This window comes from Chelonia mydas, chromosome 26 (assembly GCF_015237465.2).
Source record: "Chelonia mydas isolate rCheMyd1 chromosome 26, rCheMyd1.pri.v2, whole genome shotgun sequence".
Lineage (NCBI taxonomy): Eukaryota > Metazoa > Chordata > Testudines > Cheloniidae > Chelonia > Chelonia mydas.
This window is the reverse complement of record NC_057859.1, coordinates 13555538-13575072: the sequence shown is the minus strand read 5'-3', so window position 1 is coordinate 13575072 and position 19535 is coordinate 13555538. Positions and strand designations below refer to the sequence as shown.

The window sequence follows — 19535 nt, the reverse complement described above, 5'->3', positions numbered from 1 at the left end:
TGGGGAGGGGTCAGAGAAGAGCCACAAGAACGATTAAAGGATCAGGCTTTGTCTACACTGGAGACCCTGCAGAGCCAGTAACCCCCCCATGGAGCTTGGGGACGTCCACCGCCCCCCAGCCACGGCCCTCGGTGGGATCCCTGCTGCGCCCCCACCAGGCAGCCGGGGCACTTGGCCTGGGGGGGGGGCACAGCCTGTGGGGGGAGAGGGGGCCCAGAAACCAAGCTGGGGACACAACACCTGGGAGAGGCTGGGGGGGGGGGTTGTGATCCTGGGCAGGGGGCGGAGCCATAGGGGCGTGTTCTGGGCGGGGGCGGGGCCATGGGGCGTGTCCTGGGCGGGGGGCGGGGCCATGGGGCGTGTCCTGGGCAGGGGGCGGGGCCATGGGGCGTGTCCAGGGCGGGGGGAGGGGCGATGGGGCGTGTCCTGGGCGGGGGGCGGGGCCACGGGGCGTGTCCTGGGCGGGGGGCGGGGCCATGGGGCGTGTCCTGGGCAGGGGGCGGGGGCCATGGGGCGTGTCCTGGGCAGGGGGCGGGGCCATGGGTGTGTCCAGGGCGGGGGGAGGGGCGATGGGGCGTGTCCGCCGAGGGCCTGGCTACGGCAGGGCCCGGGGCCCCCCAGCGCCCCCCCCCCGGGCCCCGCCTGCCCAGGGAGCTGGGGCCAAGCTCCGCTCGGAGCCCCGCCCCCATAGGAGCCCCGCCCCTGGCGGCGCGGCCGGTTTCCCGGGAGACGCCAAGCTCCTTCTCTACGTCAGTTCCGCCCGGCCCTTCTGCTTCCGGGTTGTGGCGTTGGCGCCTTTTCCGTCCCGGCAGGCGCTGCCGGGCGCCGACCGTGACCTCTGACCTCCGTAGCCCTGACCCCTGACCCCGTGCTCCCCTGGCGCTGGCAGCCCGGGGCTGAGGGGCCCGGCAGAGCGGGGGGTGGCCCTGGTGCTGGCAGGTTCGTCAGCGCCCTAGAAACCTGCGTCTGCGCCCCACGTATGGGGGGGCCACCCGGGAGCGGGGGTTGTGGAGTTGGGGGGGCACGTGTCGCCCCAGGTGTCGGTGAGGGGGGGGGATGGAGTTGGGGGGGCATGTGTCACCCCAGGGGTCGGGGAGCGGGGGGGCACGTGTCACCCCAGGGGCTGGAGAGCAGGGGGGATGGAGTTGGGGGGGCCCATGTGTCACCCCAGGGGCTGGAGAGCGGGGGGGATGGAGTTGGGGGGGGCATGTGTCACCCCAGGGGCCGGGGAGCGGGGGGATGGAGTTGGGGGGGGCACGTGTCACCCCAGGGGCCAGGGAGCGGGGGGGCACGTGTCACCCCAGGGGCTGGGGAGCAGGGGGGATGGAGTTGGGGGGGCCCATGTGTCACCCCAGGGGTTGGTGAGCAGGGGGGATGGAGTTGAGGGGGGCATGTGTCACCCCAGGGGCCGGGGAGCGGGGGGGATGGAGTTGGGGGGGCCATGTGTCACCCCATGTGCTGGAAAGCGGGGAGGATGGAGTTGGGGGGGCCATGTGTCACCCCAGGGGCTGGAGAGCAGGGGGGATGGAGTTTGTGGAGGGGCATGTGTAACCCCAAGGGTTGGGGAGCAGTGGATGGTGGAGTTGCGGTGAGTATGCATCACCCCAGAAAGTGGGGGATGGTGGAGTCGGGGGGGTGCACATGTCACTCCAGGTTTGAAGAATGGGGGATGTCAGGGGGATGCACGTCACTCCAGCAGCTGGGAAGCAGGGGATGGTGGAGTCGGGGCGGTGGGGGCGGGGGGTGTATGTGTCATCCTAGGAGCTGTGGAGTGGGTTTTGGGGATCAGGGGCAGGGAGCAAGTGAGTGAGTGAACTGTTCATAACAGGAGCTTGTCATCTTCCTAGGTGGAGAGTCGTTGGCCCCGCCGGGAGCCCCTCGATTGCCAGCCATGTTCTCGGAGCAGGCAGCTCACACGGCCCAGGGCCTGCTGGCACCACCATCAGCGGAGGCCTCCACGTTTGCCAGAGTGCCCGTCTCCACGTACACTAACTGCTCCCAGCACTTCAGGTTGGGGGAGCGCAGCTTTAATCGCCAGTATGCCCACATCTACGCCACTCGCCTCATTCAGATGAGACCCCTGTTGCTGGAGAGAGCCCGGCAGAAGTGGGGTGAGTTCATTTCCACAAACCACTTTTGTGTGGTTAACGAGGTGACGGTAACATCCTAGGTGAGGAGAAAATTCCCAGGATGGTGTCTAGCTGCCTGTCCTTAGCATATGCGCAACATGCCTCAGGTGGCACGTGGCCAGGATTCATCACTGAATTTGGTCTGCTGGTTGGATTATTAGCTTTCCCGGCTTGGGCTGGGTACTGATGGGGAGTGTGATGTGAATGTTGATCCATGCCCCTCACTGCCTGCCCTGAAACCTGCCTTTGGACAACAGCTGAAACCGACTTAGGGTGAATCCCAGTGTCATACTTCACTTGCCAGGCGGTGGGGGAAATTGTTGTTTGCCGGGAAGCCCGTGTGCTGTCTTTCTGTTTTTTGAAAGATACAGAGAGCCGTTTCTAAGCAAAACAAAATTCCAAGCAACTGAACCATGGAAGTTTTGGCATGTCCTAGAGAACGCTTTGTCTGCCCTGAATTCCAGCCCTGCTCCTGTTAGGTTAGGGACTCACTCCAAAGGCTTAGAGTGTCTAGCACATCAGCTCGGTGGGAAAACATCTACCATTGCCAAGCAGTAACTCTAGACTGGAAAAGCTTTCGCTGGGCTCACTGAAAAGGAGGCGTGTGTTCCTGAAACAAAAGTTACATTCAGGTAGCGTTAAGAGTCTGAGATGGGCACTTGGAAATTGCTGAGATGGGCAGCCAGGAAAGATTGTTATGGAGTATGTCTCCAGCAGAGTGTGGGGTGTGTGAGCAAGAGAGGTCCTGCAGGTTTAAGTGGTTAATTTCCTTGCTCCTGTGGGCTGCATTGCTGTTTACTGATGGAATTACTGTACCTGAATTAGTTTCTTTTCGAACATGTAACTGCTCTAGAGTGTTATAGTTCGGCCTCAAAGTGATGTGCAATAGCATAACTGGCAGATACCCTCCTTACTGCACTGAATGATGCAAGTGCCTGCAGATGCCAGAACTCACTGACTATAGATAAATAACTGGCCCCTTTTCGGAAGATGCTGGCCAATGTGTGACTCCCACATAACTAGGAAAACATGATAAATGGTTGTTATAGAATTTCATGCCGTCTGGACAGGTCAGCTTCTTGGTTTGCTTTTGAATTCCTTCTGTAGGGGGTTTTAAATCTTTTTTATGAGGCCTGTGCTGTGCTGCCGTACAAGCCCCCTCCCAGAGCTGTGCCTACCTTTGAGAGTGTTGCACTGTTGCCTGCTCTCACAATGTTGTTGTTGTGCGCCTTGCGGTATTTAGTGTTTTCCTTAAAGCCCCAGCTCCTGGAGGCAGGTGATTATGTGAGGATCCCAGCTTTCATTTAAAAAAAAAAAAAAGTGGTTGCAGAGAAAAGCTTGAAACATGACTGCTAAAAGCTCCAGACAAAGGGTCAAGAAAACTGCCCAGGTTAATTGTTTTTTAAAAAGTCTCAACATGGCGCAGCAGTGACCCTGGCTGTTCGACAGCGATGGTAGCAGAGTGCATTCTCCAGCAGGTCTAACCCTGCTATCAAGGTGTTGGACTGTCAGCCCAGCGAGGGGGCTGCTTCCGCTGTGGAAGGGAGTATAATCCCTCTTTCTGAGGCTGTAAGCTAGCTAAATTGAGGAGGTAAACGCGCCACTGACAGCCCAGCCAGCAGGTGGCTGAAAACAATGGCCAAAACAACATGGAAAACCAAGTCTCAGTTCTCTGCGCATTCCTCAATCCTTAAAGAACTGAACGCGAAAAGTAGTCAAGTCGGATTAAAAATGAACCGGTTGAAAACAAAATACATGAGATCAGATGTACTGCCAAGAACCCAAATAACTCTTGGAGGAGAGCAGATCCAAGAAGTTGATAAATACACTTATTTGGGCCAGGAAGTCAACATGCGACCCAATCAGAAAGGCAAACTGTTGCACAGAAAAAAAGCTGGATGGTGCACATTCAATGACATCAAAGACGTCCTCCAAGGAAAGATCAGCAAAACAACTCGTGCGAATCTTTTTAACTTGACCGTGCTTCCAGTGATGTTATATGGCAGCGAAACATGGTCGCTGACAAAGATTGAAGACATCAACTGTCACACAGAGGGCAATGGAACGAACATTTTTGGGCATTTCGCTCCGCGATCACATCCCCAACGAAATAATTAGGCAGCAGTCTGGAGTGCGAGATGTTGCTGTTGAAAGCAAGCTCTGCAAAATGCGGTGGGCAAGACATGTGGCCCGACTCAGCGATAACAGGTGGACCGCAGCTATATCCGAGTGGTATCCGCGAGAACAGAAACGGTCACGCGGTCGGCCTCCAAAGAGGTGGGATGATCTCCTAACAAGGAGATATGGACAAGCATGGCGAAGGATGGCCAGAAGTGAGAGAAGATTGGAAGACGTGTTGTGATCGGCTCAGTCGCAGCTGATGAAGGACTGACAGTCTACGCATGATTTTGAGGTGGGAGGGCTGGTTTTTTTTGTTTGCTGGTTCATTTTGATTTTTGCTCTCTTGGGATTGGCGATGCTGTATTATTTGCTTCTTGGTCATTTAAATCCTTAACTAACCCAAGGCATTTGGCTTGTGATACTGGTAGACAGGGGGAGACGATGTTTGCTAGATTTTAAAGGTCACGTTCAGAAGACAAAGGAATAGCTGGGGAATTTATACAAAGTGCTTCAGTGTCTTGTACCGGTGTTGAAATTGCTGGCTCTGGGGTATGATGATGGAGTGGAGTGTTTTATTGCTAGGCTGCTGATGGTCTGAGTCCAGCCCAGGCAGGAGCTGTTTCTATCTGGTAGCTTTTCATTGGCCTGGGTTAAGTGAATTGATTATCTCAGGATGCTCACTTGTGGGCAAGTGTCTCCACCAGAGCCCCCCACAGTGGTCACTCATGGAGGCCCCTGGTTGGCAGACTTGGCAGAGAGGTCGAGGGTCGAGGATGAAGTCTCCTGTTATCCCCAGTGGCCTGTGATGGGACACTAGATGGGGAGGGCTCTGAGTTACTACAGAAAATTCTTCCCCAGGTGTCTGGCTGGTGGGTCTTGCCCACATGCTCAGGGTCGAACTGGTCGCCAGATTTGGGGCTGGGAAGGAATTTTCCCCCAGGTCAGATTGTCAGAGACTGGTGGGGGGTTGACTTCCTCTGCAGCATGCGGCACAGGTCACTTGCAGGTTTAAACTAGTGGAAATGTGGATTCTCTGTATCTTGAAATCATGATCTGCGGATGTCAGTAACTCAGCCAGAGGTTAGGGGGCTTTTTCAAGAGTAGGTGAGTGAGGTTCTGTGGTCTGCGATGTCAGACTAGATGATCATGATGGTCCTTTCTGACGTTAAAGTCTATGAATCTATGAGTTACCTCGTGAAGTGGTGGGTCCCTCTAGGTGTGCTGGTCAGGGCCAGTTTGGGGTGGGAAGCCTTTCCTGGGCTGCCTGTCCAGCCCCTGGCACTAGCATTGCATTCAGACTCTCACATAAACAGCAGAAGTGGCATCCCCATGGTCTAGCCTGATGTCCCAGCAAAGTGCAAACTAACACTAGGGAGCAGTGTCCTTCCACCCCTGTTAGTTAGAATTCCTGCTGGCCCTAAGGCTGGGGCTAGGCTGCCCCAAGTCCCTCCCATACAAGGATAGCTGTCCTGGTATAAGCACCTGTACGCCAGTGTAACTGCATCCACACTAGTGGAGGCTGTACCGGTGTAGCTAACCCCGGGAGAGTTAAAGTGCTGCAATGTTGGTGCGTAGGCAGGATTCGAGAGAGACTAACAAAAGCAAAGCAAAGCTGCAGGCAGTCTCTCAAAACCACTTCCCCTCTCAACTAATCAGTTTCCACTGGGTTGATGTGTCCAGGCTCATAAGAGTTCTCATTTTGCAGTTGTCTGAACCCTCCTGTGGCAGGCCCAGCCTTCATTCTAATGTGAAATGGGCCGAGAGAACCTTCCTAGAAGGAAAAGGACAAAGGCAGCCTCCTCCCCAGGCTTTCTTCACTCATCAGGCACAACCTCCTTCTCCCTACACACACGCACCCTTTGGTGGGTTCCTTTTGAAAACAAAAGGGTTAATGCCAAGAGTGGGGGAATTCCTGTGGGGGGCAAGGGAGACAGCAGCAGCCGGCCAGGATTAATACCCAGTAGCACCTAGGCCAGTCGTAGACCACGTGCATGGCACTGAATAAACACAGACTAAACAGCTGCAGTCTAAGACCAGACACAGCAGGTGATACAGTCAGACTGGGGAGTACAAGAAAACATGGAGACAATCCAGTATAGAAGTTCTCTCCCAGGGTTTCTCTACACTTGGGAATGTACTGAAATAGCTAATCAGGAATAATTATTCTGGAATGACTCCCCGTGTGGGCCCACTTATTCCAGAATGCGAGTGTCTTCCTTCAGTTTAGCTTCCAGAATGGATTCTGTTTTGGAAGGGGGTGAAGTTAAATGGGGGAAAAGGCACTTGTGTTCTGGATTGTGTCATCCTCCCCCCCCATGGGGAGTTATTCTGGAATAACTCTTTTGTGTAAACAAGCCATATTTCATCTCCATATTAGCCAACCTCAGCCTCAATCAGCTCACGAAGCCCTGACAGCTCCCAGCCTGAGAGTCTGGGTGCAGCTAGACTAATGTTTAACCTTTCTCTAGTGCCTTGGGTCTGAGACTCTCGCAGTGTGTTGCAAACATACTCCCCTACAGATGTCCTTGAACCCTTCCCTGACTCCCTTGGGGAAGAACAGAAGCCCAATGCCAAGGGAAATGACCCAGAATCAGCCTCAGAGTCTAGATTAGCTGAGCCTCTCGGGAATTTATTTCAACATTTGTCTTGGAGCCTGAGGAATTTCTTCTTTTTTTTTTTTAAACTATCCTGTTTAGGCTGCGCAGGAACGAATGGAATTTAAGTGCGGTCAATAGAGCTGAGCCCTGCTCTCGGAGAACAGCCAGAACTGTTGTGGCTGATCAGAGCTCTGCAGCCCAGGGAGGGCAAGGCCCCACGGGAAGGACTGACCATCCTTGTCCTGCTTCCTGGAATGGTCTTGTAAATCTCTGGCTTGAACGCTTTGCACGAGATTGTGTGTGTGTGTGTGTGTTTGTGTGCGCGATGGTGTGAACTCAGGTAATATCACTGAGGATCTCTAGAGCTGCCATGCTGAGCCCTGAGCGGTGTGGGAGGAGGAGAGCCAGAGCTCAGCAGTGGTGCAAAACCCAGACCGGGGAACTTTCAATGCGAGCGTTAAGGTGGCCATCGGAAGATGTGTTGTAGCCCAGCCAGGAGTTCTGGGCTGGATGGAGGAATCGCCAGGTGAGGTTCTCTGGCCTGGGCGATGCAGGAGGCCAGTCTAGATGATCGTAATGGTCTCTTCCGGTCTTGAAACCTACGAATGTGTCCTGATTGATGAGAGTTCTCCCTTTCCCCGGTGGGCCGGGGGGTGCTGGGTTTCCAGGCCGGCTGTGGTGTCGATCTACCGGGTGAAGCAGAGTTCTGGTTACTTGCACTGAAATAAGAAAACAAAGGTCATTTGGGGGGGCTAGTGAGGCCAGTGGCCCTCTAGCTGTGATTCCTGACCTTCCCAGTGTCACCTCTGCTGGTCAAACAGCCCAGTATGTCGGTGAGCAGAGTGGAAAGAGAGCAGGCAGTCTGATTTGTGAGCCCCTGGGAAGGGCTCGGCTCTCAATGTAAATAACACTTGGAAGGGAAATGTTAGGCGGGGAATCAGTTCCTCCTTTACTTACCTGCTGAGAGCACAATCCAGATGTCAGTGGCATCGGTGGTACCGACAGCCGCGTCTCCCTGGACGGCTGTGGTTAGTGATCTCGTTGAGCGTTGTGAGGGAAGTGGAGAGTCCTGAACTCAGGTCTTGTGTTACGAATTATACCTATGCTAACTTTTCCTTAACACTTGGCTGTCAAGTGGAAGGGAACCAGAATTCCAAGGGTCTTGTGTTGAATCCCCAGACTGAAGTCATAAGAACGGCTGTACTGGGTCAGACCAAAGGTGCATCTAGCCCAGTATCCTGTCTTCCGACAGCGGCCAGTGCCAGGTGCTTCCGAGGGAATGAACAGAACAGGGCAATTTATCGAGTGATCTGACCCCTGTCTTCCAGTCCCAGCTTCTGGCAGTCAGAGGTTTAGGGACACTGAGAGCCTGGGGTTGCCTCCCTGACCATCTTGGCTAATACCCACTGGTGGATCTGTCCTCCAGGAACGTGTCTAATTCTCTTCTAAACCCAGTTATACTTTTGGCCTTCACAACGTCCCCCGGCCATGAGATCTACAGGTTGCCTGTGTGTTGTGTGAAGCAGTACTTCCTTCTCTCTGGCCAGCGGCCCCTCTTGTGGGATGGTCACCAATCCCGACCGCTCACCTTTAATAACGGGCATGTGTCACTGCTGGGCGAATCCAGCTGCCAGCACCAGGCTCTGTCTTCCCACAAGTGTGGGCTGGAGCATTCAACGCCCGCTGCTCTGGCATCGGTGCAGTTTCCTTGGCTGCACTAGAGGGCGTCATCCCCCTTTTTGTTTCAGGTTTCAGAGTAGCAGCCGTGTTAGTCTGTATTCGCAAAAAGAAAACGAGTACTTGTGGCACCTTAGAGACCAACAAATTTATTTGAGCATAAGCTTTCGTGAGCTACAGCTCACTTCATCGGATGTTTCAGTGCAGAGCCAGAGAATTCGTATGTTAAAGGCCAGAACCCACTGTGATCATCTAGTCTGGCCTCCCCCAAGGCAGGAGTATATCCCCTGGTGATTCCAGCACCCAGCCCAGGAACTGGTGGTCCGGCTAGAGCGTATTATTGGAGGGATTTAATGACTCCAAGGGCTGAGCATTCCCACAGCCCAAGGGAAGGCATTCCAGTGGGTAATCACCCTCCCCTGAAAACACGCAGCAGTGTAGGGTTTGATTGCACCCACGGCTGGGAGCACATGGCTCGGCCTTGGGAGCTCTGTTTCCTGTTGTGCATTAGGAGAACAGGCTTCTTCTGCTCCTTGCCCCAAGGGGCACAGATTGGAGGTGATCTCAGGGTAACTGCCGCAGATAGAAAGGACCTCATGGGACATCCCAGCTCCCGAGGGCCCCGTGGAAGCCTTAGCTGAGACACGACCTTAACCTTGCTGGTTTCTCAGAACTAGAGATGTGGGTTCTGTGTCACGGGGGCTGGGCGTCCTGCCTGTTGGACTGACATCCTGGAGTGGGCCGCAGGGACCCATGAGCTTGGGCTCTGTCTCACCGGATGACGTGTTGATCCTCTTGGTGATGGCGCAGAGAAGTGGGACGAGCCGAAGCCAAGACAGCGACTCTGGGCACTGGCGGAGGGGTTCCTTTCCCAGACACAGAAGAGACCGTTCTTGCTCCCTCAAATTCACTGCCCCATGCAGGTTTGCTGTCTACAGTGCATTCAGGTGCTTGGCTGGTCTAGGCCTCTGTGGCAGCTTCCCTGGGAATCTTGCCCCATAGAACAGAGCTTGCCCTTAGAAGCCTGGCACTCGCCAGTTACCAATCCTACCCTCTTTCTCCCGGTCCCGTGCCCTTTCACATGCCGACCCCCATTTTTCTCCCTTGGAGTTTATGCCCTTCAGATGTTTCTCGACCGTCCCTTTAGGTGTCCCATAGCCGTGTTGTGTGACTCCCCTCCGGGGTGGCTGTGAGCCCAGCCTGTCCCTCAGGTAGTCGAATGTCCAGAGAGGCTGAGTTGTGCTTTTCTCTGCAGGCAGCAGCATAGCCGTGAAGAAGCTGTGTGAGCTGCAGACCGCAGAGAAGTGCTGCATAGTGGGAACCCTCTTCAAGTCCATGCAGCTGCAGCCCTCCATCCTCCGGGAGATCAGCGAGGAGGTAATGACGGTGGGAGGGGCTCAGAGCCTCGCTGATGCTCGACATAGTCAAGCGAATCATGTCTCAAAGCATGAGCAGTGAGGCTGGGTGACCCCTTTCATCTTCTGCCTGCTCTCAGTGCAGGGGCCCACCCTGGGGCAGACCACAATGAACTCTGAGCTGTCCTTGACAGGAATGTGTCCTATTTTCACTCTTAAAAATCCCCCCTTTCTCTCTGAATGCTTAGTCCCTGCTTTGTCACCCTAGCAGCCTCCATCACGCTGGCTGAATTCCTCTCTGTGCTCCGAGTCTGGGGCGGGGTGATGGCGCTCTGTGGTGCGTCCTGTCCCGGAGAGTCAGTTTCCCCAGCTGTACATTTGGCTTGAGGGGGAGAGAGACCCATTCAAACAGGCACGTGGGGCTGTCCAAGCACAAACCCTGCTGGAGGGATGTGGGCAGGGATAGCTCCTGGAACTGCTTACACCTCTGTTTTTTTAAATGACGCCATCCCTTTGCAAAAGCTTCCTAGCATTGCTGTGACTACAGGGGTTGCTGCATCTCTGCCCCCTTAGTGGTGTCTCTCTGTGCGCTGCTCCTTGGGCCTTTACTTCTCCTGCAGTGGAATCTTGCCTTTCTCCCATGCTTGGCCTTGGCCCTGGGCTCCAGCGCCTGGAAACTAACCTGTGACCCAGCGGGTCCGACTCGGTTTGGCACCTGCAGTTTGTCCCTTTGGGAGGCTTGTGGGCAGCGGCGTTCAGTGACCCCAAGCAGCCTCCCTAAACGAAGAGTGTTTTGTCTAACCATAGGCACAAAGCAGTGCAGAGAAAAGGGTTTTAAAACGACAAAAGATCTGTTTATCCATTTATCTGGCATGAAGTCCTAGGCAGGCCTGTCTGACTCCAGACTGCTGCCCCTGGCTGTCAGCCTGTACCCCTTAACTCTCTGTCAGCTTCTGGGAGCATGCCCTTCTAACTCTGGTTGGGAATGATCTTTGTTCTCCTGTGTTGACAAGCTTGGACTCCACTCCTAACCCATTCCTCCCTTGACAAATTCCTCTGACTTGCTCAGCAGTGGGCCGGAGGTAGAAACACCCAAAATGACTAATCCTGGCTGTCCCCTAGGCTGTCCCTCAGACGCCTGCCTACAAACAGCCTCTTTGGCAAATTAACCCCGTGTATTTATACAGTCAGTCCCCTTGGCAACCATCAGACCGAAATAAAGAGCAGATAGTTTTCGTAAATAAGGCCGAGATTTTGACACAGAAATTTTTAGTAAATTTCACAGCAGAAATTTCTGGTGCCAGAAAAAACAGTAAGTCCCGGAAAGGAGGAGGGTGGGTGGAAAGCAAGCCCATCCTGCACTCGCCCAGCTCCTGTCCCGCTGGGCTGGCCCAGCTCTGGGCTTTGCAACCTGGGCTTCCAGCGCTGCTCAGGCTTGGCATGTCCGTCCCTCCGTAGATGGAGATAGAGAGGCAGACGGGCCAAATTTGACTGGTGTTCTGTGGGGTGGCGCGTGGACGCACTGGACCTGGTTGGCACTGACACTCCGTGCCCAGAGCAGGGAACCAGGCACGGCCCCAAAGGACGGGATCTGTTGCTGCAAGGCAAGCGTGGGGTGGGCTCATCACAGACTTGGTTCACATTCACCATGGCTGTGGACACCATGACCACTGTGCCCGAATCGTAGCCTTATTCATAGACAGCCCCAAATCCCTCGGACTCCTGTCCAAATTACTTGGCTTGAGGCTCAGCCACTGCGAAGAGGAAGATCTTTGCTAAGGAATAAAGCTTGCAGCCTTTCTGCCAACTCCAGGCAAACAGAGCTGTGCTCTCCCCTGTGTAATGATTGCAAACACATATCCCGAGGCTGTCCAGCGGAAGGCTTTCTGGCAGAAGGTACCACCGGGATGAGTAACGTTCTCCTTAGCTAGGTCTCCAAGTTATTGTTTGCATGTCCTCTGCACCAGAAGGAACTGGGAGGAGAAAATGTGTCAATGATCATTTGCACCTGGGTAGCAAAGTCTCTTTTTGCCAAGACCCTGGAAAGTTCCTGCAGCTCCAGCAAAGCAGGGACAGGGGGGTCGGTACCAAAGCTCTGCCTTCCGAGAAGAGCGTGGCTTTAAAAAACAGGCCACTGCGCTTGAGTTGCTGGGGCCCATGTTCCGTGTGCGGGAGGCTCCATTCGCTCCTGCACCCCCGGTCAAGCGTCTGCTCTGCTTGATGGTGGGGGAGCCTTTGGGGCCGTTCATGCTATGGTACTAGAACGTGCCGACGGCCTGGCCTGTCTCCACAGCACAACCTGCTGCCGCAGCCTTCCCGCGCCAAGTACATCCACCAGTCGGACGAGCTGATCCTGGAGGATGAACTGCAGCGGATCAAGCTGGAGGGAGCTGTCGACATTCAGAAGCTGGTGACGGGTACGGAGCGACGGAGCGGCCGCGGTCCCATGCAGCCAGCCGGGCTGGGGTGCCAATGCACTGGGACCAAGCTGCTCCTGGGCTAGGCTGTCGGCCCTTCCCTCCTCCACAATGGGCATAGACTAGACGGGTGTGTGCCAAGTACTAAGCGCCCTGGCAACATCAGCAGAGCTCCCTGTCCGTGGCTGGCAGCCTCCCAATCAGGGGGGTGGGAGGAGTGGAGCGGGGGTGGCTCACTTGGATCCAGGATGGGCTCTTCTCCCTTCCTGGCACCCTGAGTGATGAGAGCAGAGCCCTGGGTGGGGCGCAGCGGGCACTGTGCGTGGCCCTGGCTTCCTGCGGGCCGGTGTGCAGGCTGGGATGGACCTGCCTAACGTTGTTTCTCCCTCGTGCTGCTGCTCAGGGACCATCCTCGCCATCTACGGCTCGGAGAGGGAGGACGGCAAGTTCGTGGTGGAAGATCATTGCTTTGCCGACCTGCCCCGGCAGCTGCCCCGGAGAGGGCCCTGCACCGACAGGTGAGGCAGCCTCCCTCGAGGCACCCTGCCAGGAGGGTGGACATGGGGCAGTGCCAGCCATGGGGGGGGGCGTGTCTGGCCTGACTCCCCTTCCCTGTAGTGCAGGGATGGCAGTAGGTACCAGGCCTCTAGGCCAGGGGCTGGTGAAGCAGCTGAGGGTGCCCATTGCCCAGGGCTTTGCAGAGGCTCTTCTATCCCACCCCTCTGCGCCCGGCCTGCTGCGCCTGTTCCCTGTGTCGGGAGGGGAAGGCCCAGGCAGGGGTGGGCGATGTGGCCTGAAGTCCATTGCTGCCCCATCTCCCAGTGCAGAGTGGCGCTCCCCCGCCCAGGTCTCAGGGCCAGTGAACAGCTGATGGAGCTGGGGCTCCAGTCCCCTTCCCCAGGTGCCCGCTGCTGATGCCAGCCCTGCCATCACCTGCTGCCACGTGACGGGACAGTCCCAGACACCCTGCAAGGGTTGGCACCGCCAGCGTTCAAACTCTGCAGCCTTCCAGCTCTCAGCCCTTTGCTGGGTCTGCTTGGCGTGAAATTGGCCTTCAGCTCTGCAGCTTCATCTCCCTTGTGTGCTCTCCCGCTTGGTAATGATGGCCTGACTACCATGGCGAGGCACCGCACGTGCCTCGGTAACCCGCCCACTGCCCATGTGTGCCGGACGGCAGGGCACCCACCTGTTGCTTTGGGCCACAGGTTTGTCTTGCTGGTGTCTGGCCTGGGCCTCGGTGGCGGGAGCGGCGAGAGTTTCCTGGGCATGCAGCTGCTGGTGGACGTGGTGACGGGGCAGCTGGGGGCTGAAGGCGAGCAGAGCTGCGCGGCGCAGATCTCCCGGGTCATTCTGGCAGGCAACCTGCTCAGCCAGAACACGCAGAACAAAGACACCATCAACAAGGTGAGGGCCCCCGGGGCGCCCCGTCGGCCTGCTGGCACCAGCTGGCAGCCCCGGCACAGGCCACGGAGACTCGCCCCCCAGTGCATTGGTTGTGTGGGTAAATGGAGGGGTCTCAGTCCGGAGCTTTTCCCCAGCACTGAATGCATTTGCCTGGGGTCTGTCTGCTCAGAGTGATACTTGCATGGGCAGGGGAAGCAGGTGCCAGGCTGGGCACAGGCCGCCATGCTGGATCTCTGGAATGTGCCAAGGTTCTGGGCGAACTAGCAGAGGGACTCGCTGGAGATGCCCCCGTGGGATCTGGGTGCTGGGAGAGGCTGGCAGGGCCATGCCCTTGACTTGGGACTGAGGAATTAGCTAGGGAGCTGCCTGGGCTGACAAGGGACTCGGAGAGGTGGTGCCACGTGGCCAGCCCCAGGAAGCTGTGCGTGCCAGGCACCGCTAGTCGTCGCCAGCTGCCTCTCCCCCCTGTGGTACCAGCGAGCAAACAGCCCCGAGGGTGGGTTAGAAATGGGCTAGTGAAGGGAGGGGCCACCCATGGGGAGCTGTGCTGGGGTCTGCGTGATCTCCTCTGCCTGGTAAGGATGTGGGGGGAAGGGGGAACTTCCAGGGGGGTCAAATGGTCAGCGCCCGAGCGCCCAGCCCCAGCCGGCAGAGGGCACTGCTGGGTGGAGGAGCCAGTGCTGACAGATGGCCTGCAGCGGGGAGGGGTCTGAACAGCCGTACAGTGGGAGAGTGCTGCCCACCCCCCTTGGGGAGCCAGGGGCTCCTGGGGGACGGAGCATTGCCAGACCGCAGCCACCCTCTGGGCCTGCAGTGGACATCCTACCAGGGCGAGGGGGAGCTGACACAATGCCTGGCTCCACTTCCTCACCCATGTAGCTGCCGCATGGGCTGGGGCTCCCTCAATTGCGGCCGCCCAGCCTGTCCTGGCACGTGCCCACCTGGGGCGTGGCTGGGAGGACTCTTGCTTCCCACAGGTGGCTCAGCAGGTACCATGCTGGCTGCGGAGGCTGCTCCTCTGACGCTTCTCCCCCTTGTTCTTGCAGGCGAAGTACCTGACCAAGAAGACCCAAGCTGCCAGCGTGGAGGCGGTGAAGATGCTGGACGAGATCCTGCTGCAGCTCAGTGTGAGGGGGCCAGGGCCGGGGATCGCTGCTCCTGGAGGGTGGGGGCAGTCAGCAGGTTTGCGCTGGAGCCTGGCTCTGATTGCCCCCTCTTTGCTTGCAGACCTCAGTGCCAGTGGACGTGATGCCCGGCGAGTTTGACCCCACGAACTACACGCTGCCCCAGCAGCCATTGCATCACTGTATGTTCCCCCTGGCGGGCGCCTACTCCACACTGCAGCTGGTCACCAACCCCTACCAGGCCGACATCGACGGGGTCCGGTAAAGTCCTTTCCTCAGCACCAGGGGAGCGGCATGGCAAACACAAACGGGCAGCGCTTTGTGCCCCTGCTGCTGGGAAGGGAAAACCCCGCCCCTCCACCTGCTGGGCAGCACGGGGCAGGAGCTGGCAATGGCTTACCAAAAGGTCTGGGTGTGGTGGGTAGCGGTGTGGGGCTCAGGGCTGGGCGGTGGGGCCGGCACTGGGAACAACAAGCGTTCCGACTCCCGTTGCTCTCCAGGTTCCTGGGCACGTCTGGCCAGAACATCAACGACATCTTCAAGTACAGCAGCATGGAGGACCACCTGGAGATCCTGGAGTGGACGCTGCATGTCGGGCACCTCAGCCCCACGGCACCAGACACCCTTGGTAAGGGGCTGGGCAGGGACCCCCCCCAGTGGGCCTGGGCGGGCAGGAGGCACTCTGAGCGTGTGAGCCGTGATGGCGCTGAGGGGAGTGGGTCTGGAGACGGCACTCACGCCCAGGCTGGGAAGAGGTGGCCAAGAGCTGCCATGCAGCAGGGGCAGGTGTCCCGGGAGGGTGCTTGTGGGCCTGGACTCTGAGCATCAGGTCCCAGCCCTGCTGGCTCCGAGAACAGCAGCAGAACAAACCCCCCACTCTGGAGGGTGTGGAGGGGTCTGGCCCAGGGGCTCCCCGGGGCAGCACGACACCCTGTTTCTCTGCATCGCCCCTAGAGCTGGGAGTGCCCAGCAGGGATGGGGCCGTGAGTCGGCAAGAGGCACTAGTTGGCATTGGTGGGCAGGTGGCCGTCCTGCCGTTCGGTAGGGTGCTCCTGCGGGTGGAGGAGTTCTTGATTTCTAGCTACGCCCTCCATCGCCTTCCAGGCTGCTACCCTTTCTACAAGACCGACCCCTTCATCTTCACCGACTGCCCTCACGTCTACTTCTGCGGGAACGCACCACGCTTCCGATCCAAGGAACTCAAAGGTGAGGGGCCCACAGGCCTGCTGACTGGGCCCTGGGCTTGCCCCTGGAGGGGGCTGCTCCGTGTACCTCGCCACGACAGTGCTGGGCGGGAAAGGAGGCCCCAGCAGCCGGTTCCTCAGTGTCCTTGGAGATTGTGGGGTCCTGCCGCTCTGGTATTGAGATGATTACCATGCGTGTCACTGCTGGATGGATGTGCACCAGTGCATGCTGGCAAGACCCAGCCAGCTGTCCCGGCATGCTTCAGCAGGGTCCGCACCCAGGCAGTGCATGCAGGAGGAGGCTGGGCTGGGCTGGGCACGCGGCCCACTCCCGTAGAGCCAGGAGCCGGGCCACTGCGCTGGTCACGAGCAGCATGTACCACAGTTGGAGGTGATCCCGTGGCTACCCAGTTTCCAGGACGGCTGCTGAGCCTGCACCAGCCCCCGCAGGGTGGGCAAGGGAGAGAGCTCCTGGCCTAGCAGTAGGGTCCGGGTGCATGAGCGACGCAGCGAGTGGGAAATGTGGCGGCTCCGTGGCAGGGGTTGAGCCGGGAGCCCAGCCCAGGCGACCCCCCGGCACTGGTATCTAGGTGCGGGAGCGGCTCAGCCTCCCCTCTATTTGCCTCTCAGGGGTGGATGGGCAGCAGGTGCTGCTGGTGACCATTCCCGACTTCAGCGCCACCCAGACGGCCTGCCTCATCAACCTGCGCAACCTGACCTGCCAGCCAGTCAGCTTCTCCGGCTTCAGCGCCGACGAGGACGAGGGTGAGGGCGAGATGGAGATCAGCCACTGAGCCGGGGCGGGGCAGAGCTGCCCGCTGGGGGGCCGGGGGAGGCGCAAATGGACCCAAATAAAAATACCTCCCTCTGCCTGCGGTGTTCTGGTGCTGGGGTGGCCAAGGGGGCATCTCTGAGCGCCCTGCCTCTGCAGACTGCCCAGTTCTGGGGGCCTGCGTGCACCCCCCCTCGAATCTGCAGGGATGGAGGTACCTGCGCTGGCCCTGCTACATCCACCCAAGGGTGCTCCGCTGCCGCCCGCCAGCTCTGGGCTGGCAAGGGGTGGTGGAGGCCCTCCCTGGGAAGCCGTGGCTGGGCCTGGCCTGGCTGAGTGAGTGACCAGCCGCCCCTGTCAGTGGGGCTCTGGCTGGTCTACACCGCAGAGCACCGGCACTAGCCCTTCGGATAAGGGCGAGGGCATGAGGCTGCCACGCCGTGGGGAGCTGGCACTGCTGCCCGTGGCTGCCGGGGCCTGGCCGTTCCAGCTTCACCACCATGGGACACAGGCACGAGTCCAGGTCCCTGGCAGGGTGGGTCTGCTGCGCCCCACCACCAGCAGGCCTGGGGCAGGTGAGGTGTCTGCAGCCTCACCGCTGGGGCTCTTGCTGTGGGCACACTCAGCTCTCTCCCCGTGGCTCAGCCAAGCCATCCTCCTCCTTCCCTGATGCAGGGCATCCCCTTGGCCCCAAGCCGCCCCCTGCAAGGCAAGAGAAGACAAAGCTGGCACCTTTACCAACGTAGCTGGATTTATTCGTGTAACAGGAACCGCGTGGAGGAACCCAGCTGCCCGTGGGGCTGTATTGCCCCTGCCTCCTGGGCCCTGCCCTGGAGAGGGTCCCAGCTCCCCCTGCTGGGCAGTGCAGAGGTACAGGGTGGGTCCCACACCAACCCTCCCTGAGCCTGGCCAGCTGCTGGGGCTGCCCGGTCTCAAGGGGATCTCGTCGTTTCCTGCCCAGGAGGGTCAAGCATCCCCATGCCCAGCCCCTTGCGGGCAGCTATGTATCCCTGGACTCCTAGAAAGCAGCATGGTGAGCCTGGCATGGAAGCAGGAGGCCGGTGGGGGTGAGTGCTGGGGCGACAGCCGGCTGCCCGGACCGCGGGTCTCTAGAAGCCGATGACGGTGCCTGCAGCTGCAGAAAGGGCGGCTGGCCGCGGGCAGAGAGCTGGCCGCCGGGCGCTAGCATCTGGGTTGGGCCTTAGGCAGCAGCGACCGGAGTGCCTCCTAATCGCCAAAGTTCACGGTGTAGGTCTCCCCCGTGGTCAGGGGCTGCAGGGTCCCTGTGCCCACCTCCCAGGCCCTGGCCTCCGTCTCCAGCTCCGTCTCCGTCTCCGTCACCGTCTCCAGCTCGGTGTAGGTCTCGGTCTCCCAGGTGGCGGCGGTGGGCGGCGGCTGGCTCCAGGGCGCAAAGGTGGTGCTGCTGAAGGCGAAGGGGAGGGAGGTGGGGGGGGCCGTGGTGGGGGGGGCGCCGGGGGTGGTGGCGGCATTCAGCATGCGCTGGCGCATCTGTTGGCGGAGCCGCATCCGCTGGCGCATCCGGTGGCGCATCCGCATGCGCTCACGGGGCGTCAGGGGCCGGCCGGGCGGGATGCGCCGGATGGGCCGGTTCCCGTTCATGGCCATGATCTCCCGGATGCGTTTCCAGTTGGAGCGCGAGAGGATGAAGTTGCACTGCGTGGCGCCGATGTCGTACAGGACGTTGCAGGTTTTGACGCTGGGGTTGTAGCCCTCGGCCCTGGCCACCACGCGGTACTCGCCCGGGTTCAGGATGCGCCAGTAATCCCCGCCGCTGGCTGCGAGGGCATGAGGGGAGGGGGGTGAGCGGAGCGCGTGGGGCAGGGGGGGTTTGCCCAGCACCTCACAGGGTTGTCAGCACCCTTCTGGAAAGAGGCTTAGCCTGGACCCCCCCCTGCTTGCCCCGGGCCCTTTCAGAGGTGTGCCCATGGGTCAGGGCCCCCCTGCCACTGAGAGCCAGGCACCTCCAGCCTTGGCTGCTGGAGGGGGGCTGGCCAGCTCGGGGACACTTACGGCTGCTGCAGGATCCCTGCCGGGTGTGTGCTATGGGGTCAGGGCACAGGCTGGGTGCCCTTTGGGGGAGGGGGAGAACAGCACCATTGCAGGCTGGGTGCCCAGGGGGGAGGCAACAGCACCCAGCGTAGGGGTGGGGAGGTTAGGGGCACCTGGGGGCTCACTGCAGGGTGCCTGGGGGCTCACTGTGGGGGTGGGGAGGCTGGGTGCCTGGGGGGGAGGGAACAGCACTTGTTGTGGCTGGGGGAGAGGTCGGGGCACCCAGGGACCCTCCGCGGGGAGCGGGGGACGTGGCCGTACCTGTTTTCATGTTGTGGTTGATTCCTCCCACGACGATGGTGGCGTTGGCAATGGGGTCCCCCTGCTGGTCCGTCACCACCCCCTTAATGCCCCGATGTACCTGCCGGGGGAAAGGCTGTTAGCCCAGGGCTGCTGCAGGGCCCACCCCCCCTCAGGGCCCCCCGCTTCGGCCCCCCCGGCCCACCTGCTCCATGAAGGTGAGCAGCGACTCCTTGTTGTTCTCCCACTCCTGCTGCAGCTCGCCGGCGTGGGGGAACTTGTCGCAGCCCAGGTACACGGAGAGCTCCAGGCAGTTGGTGTGCAGGTAGCTGAAGTCGTTCAGGCCTGGCCGGCAGAGAAGGGGGGACGGGCTGTCAGCACGGGCCGGGGAAGGGCTGGAGCCCTCCTGTGCCGCGGGTGGGGGGGATCGTTCCCCTCCTGAGGG

General features: G+C 59.2%; 2 protein-coding genes across 4 annotated transcripts in view; one reads left to right on the top strand and one right to left on the bottom strand.

The window, feature by feature from the left end:
- Window positions 1-713: 713 nt before the first annotated feature.
- Window positions 714-16878, top strand: POLD2 (DNA polymerase delta 2, accessory subunit). 3 transcript variants are annotated; one of them, XM_037886433.2, is made up of 11 exons: window positions 714-939; window positions 1848-2111; window positions 9780-9901; window positions 12173-12296; window positions 12700-12814; window positions 13502-13700; window positions 14747-14827; window positions 14928-15085; window positions 15325-15452; window positions 15929-16030; window positions 16639-16878. In XM_037886433.2, exons 2-11 carry the CDS (start codon window positions 1892-1894, stop codon window positions 16800-16802), a joined length of 1413 nt encoding a protein of 470 aa, XP_037742361.1. In that variant the 5' UTR covers window positions 714-939; window positions 1848-1891; the 3' UTR covers window positions 16803-16878. The 3 variants fall into 3 exon arrangements, with proteins under 3 accessions (XP_037742361.1, XP_043392269.1, XP_043392268.1); XM_043536333.1 differs by having other exon boundaries at window positions 737-887; window positions 1846-2111; XM_043536334.1 differs by lacking the exons at window positions 15929-16030; window positions 16639-16878 and adding an exon at window positions 15505-15804 and having other exon boundaries at window positions 15325-15474.
- Window positions 16879-17513: 635 nt separating this feature from the next.
- Window positions 17514-19535, bottom strand: part of AEBP1 (AE binding protein 1) — a 33976-nt gene continuing 31954 nt past the window's right edge. Inside the window, exons 20-22 of the mRNA XM_043536335.1 lie at window positions 19296-19435; window positions 19112-19211; window positions 17514-18576 (exon numbers count right to left, since the gene is read on the bottom strand). Coding sequence (XP_043392270.1) covers window positions 18008-18576; window positions 19112-19211; window positions 19296-19435 — 809 coding nt within the window. The 3' untranslated portion in view covers window positions 17514-18007. The remainder of the gene's footprint in view (window positions 18577-19111; window positions 19212-19295; window positions 19436-19535) is intronic.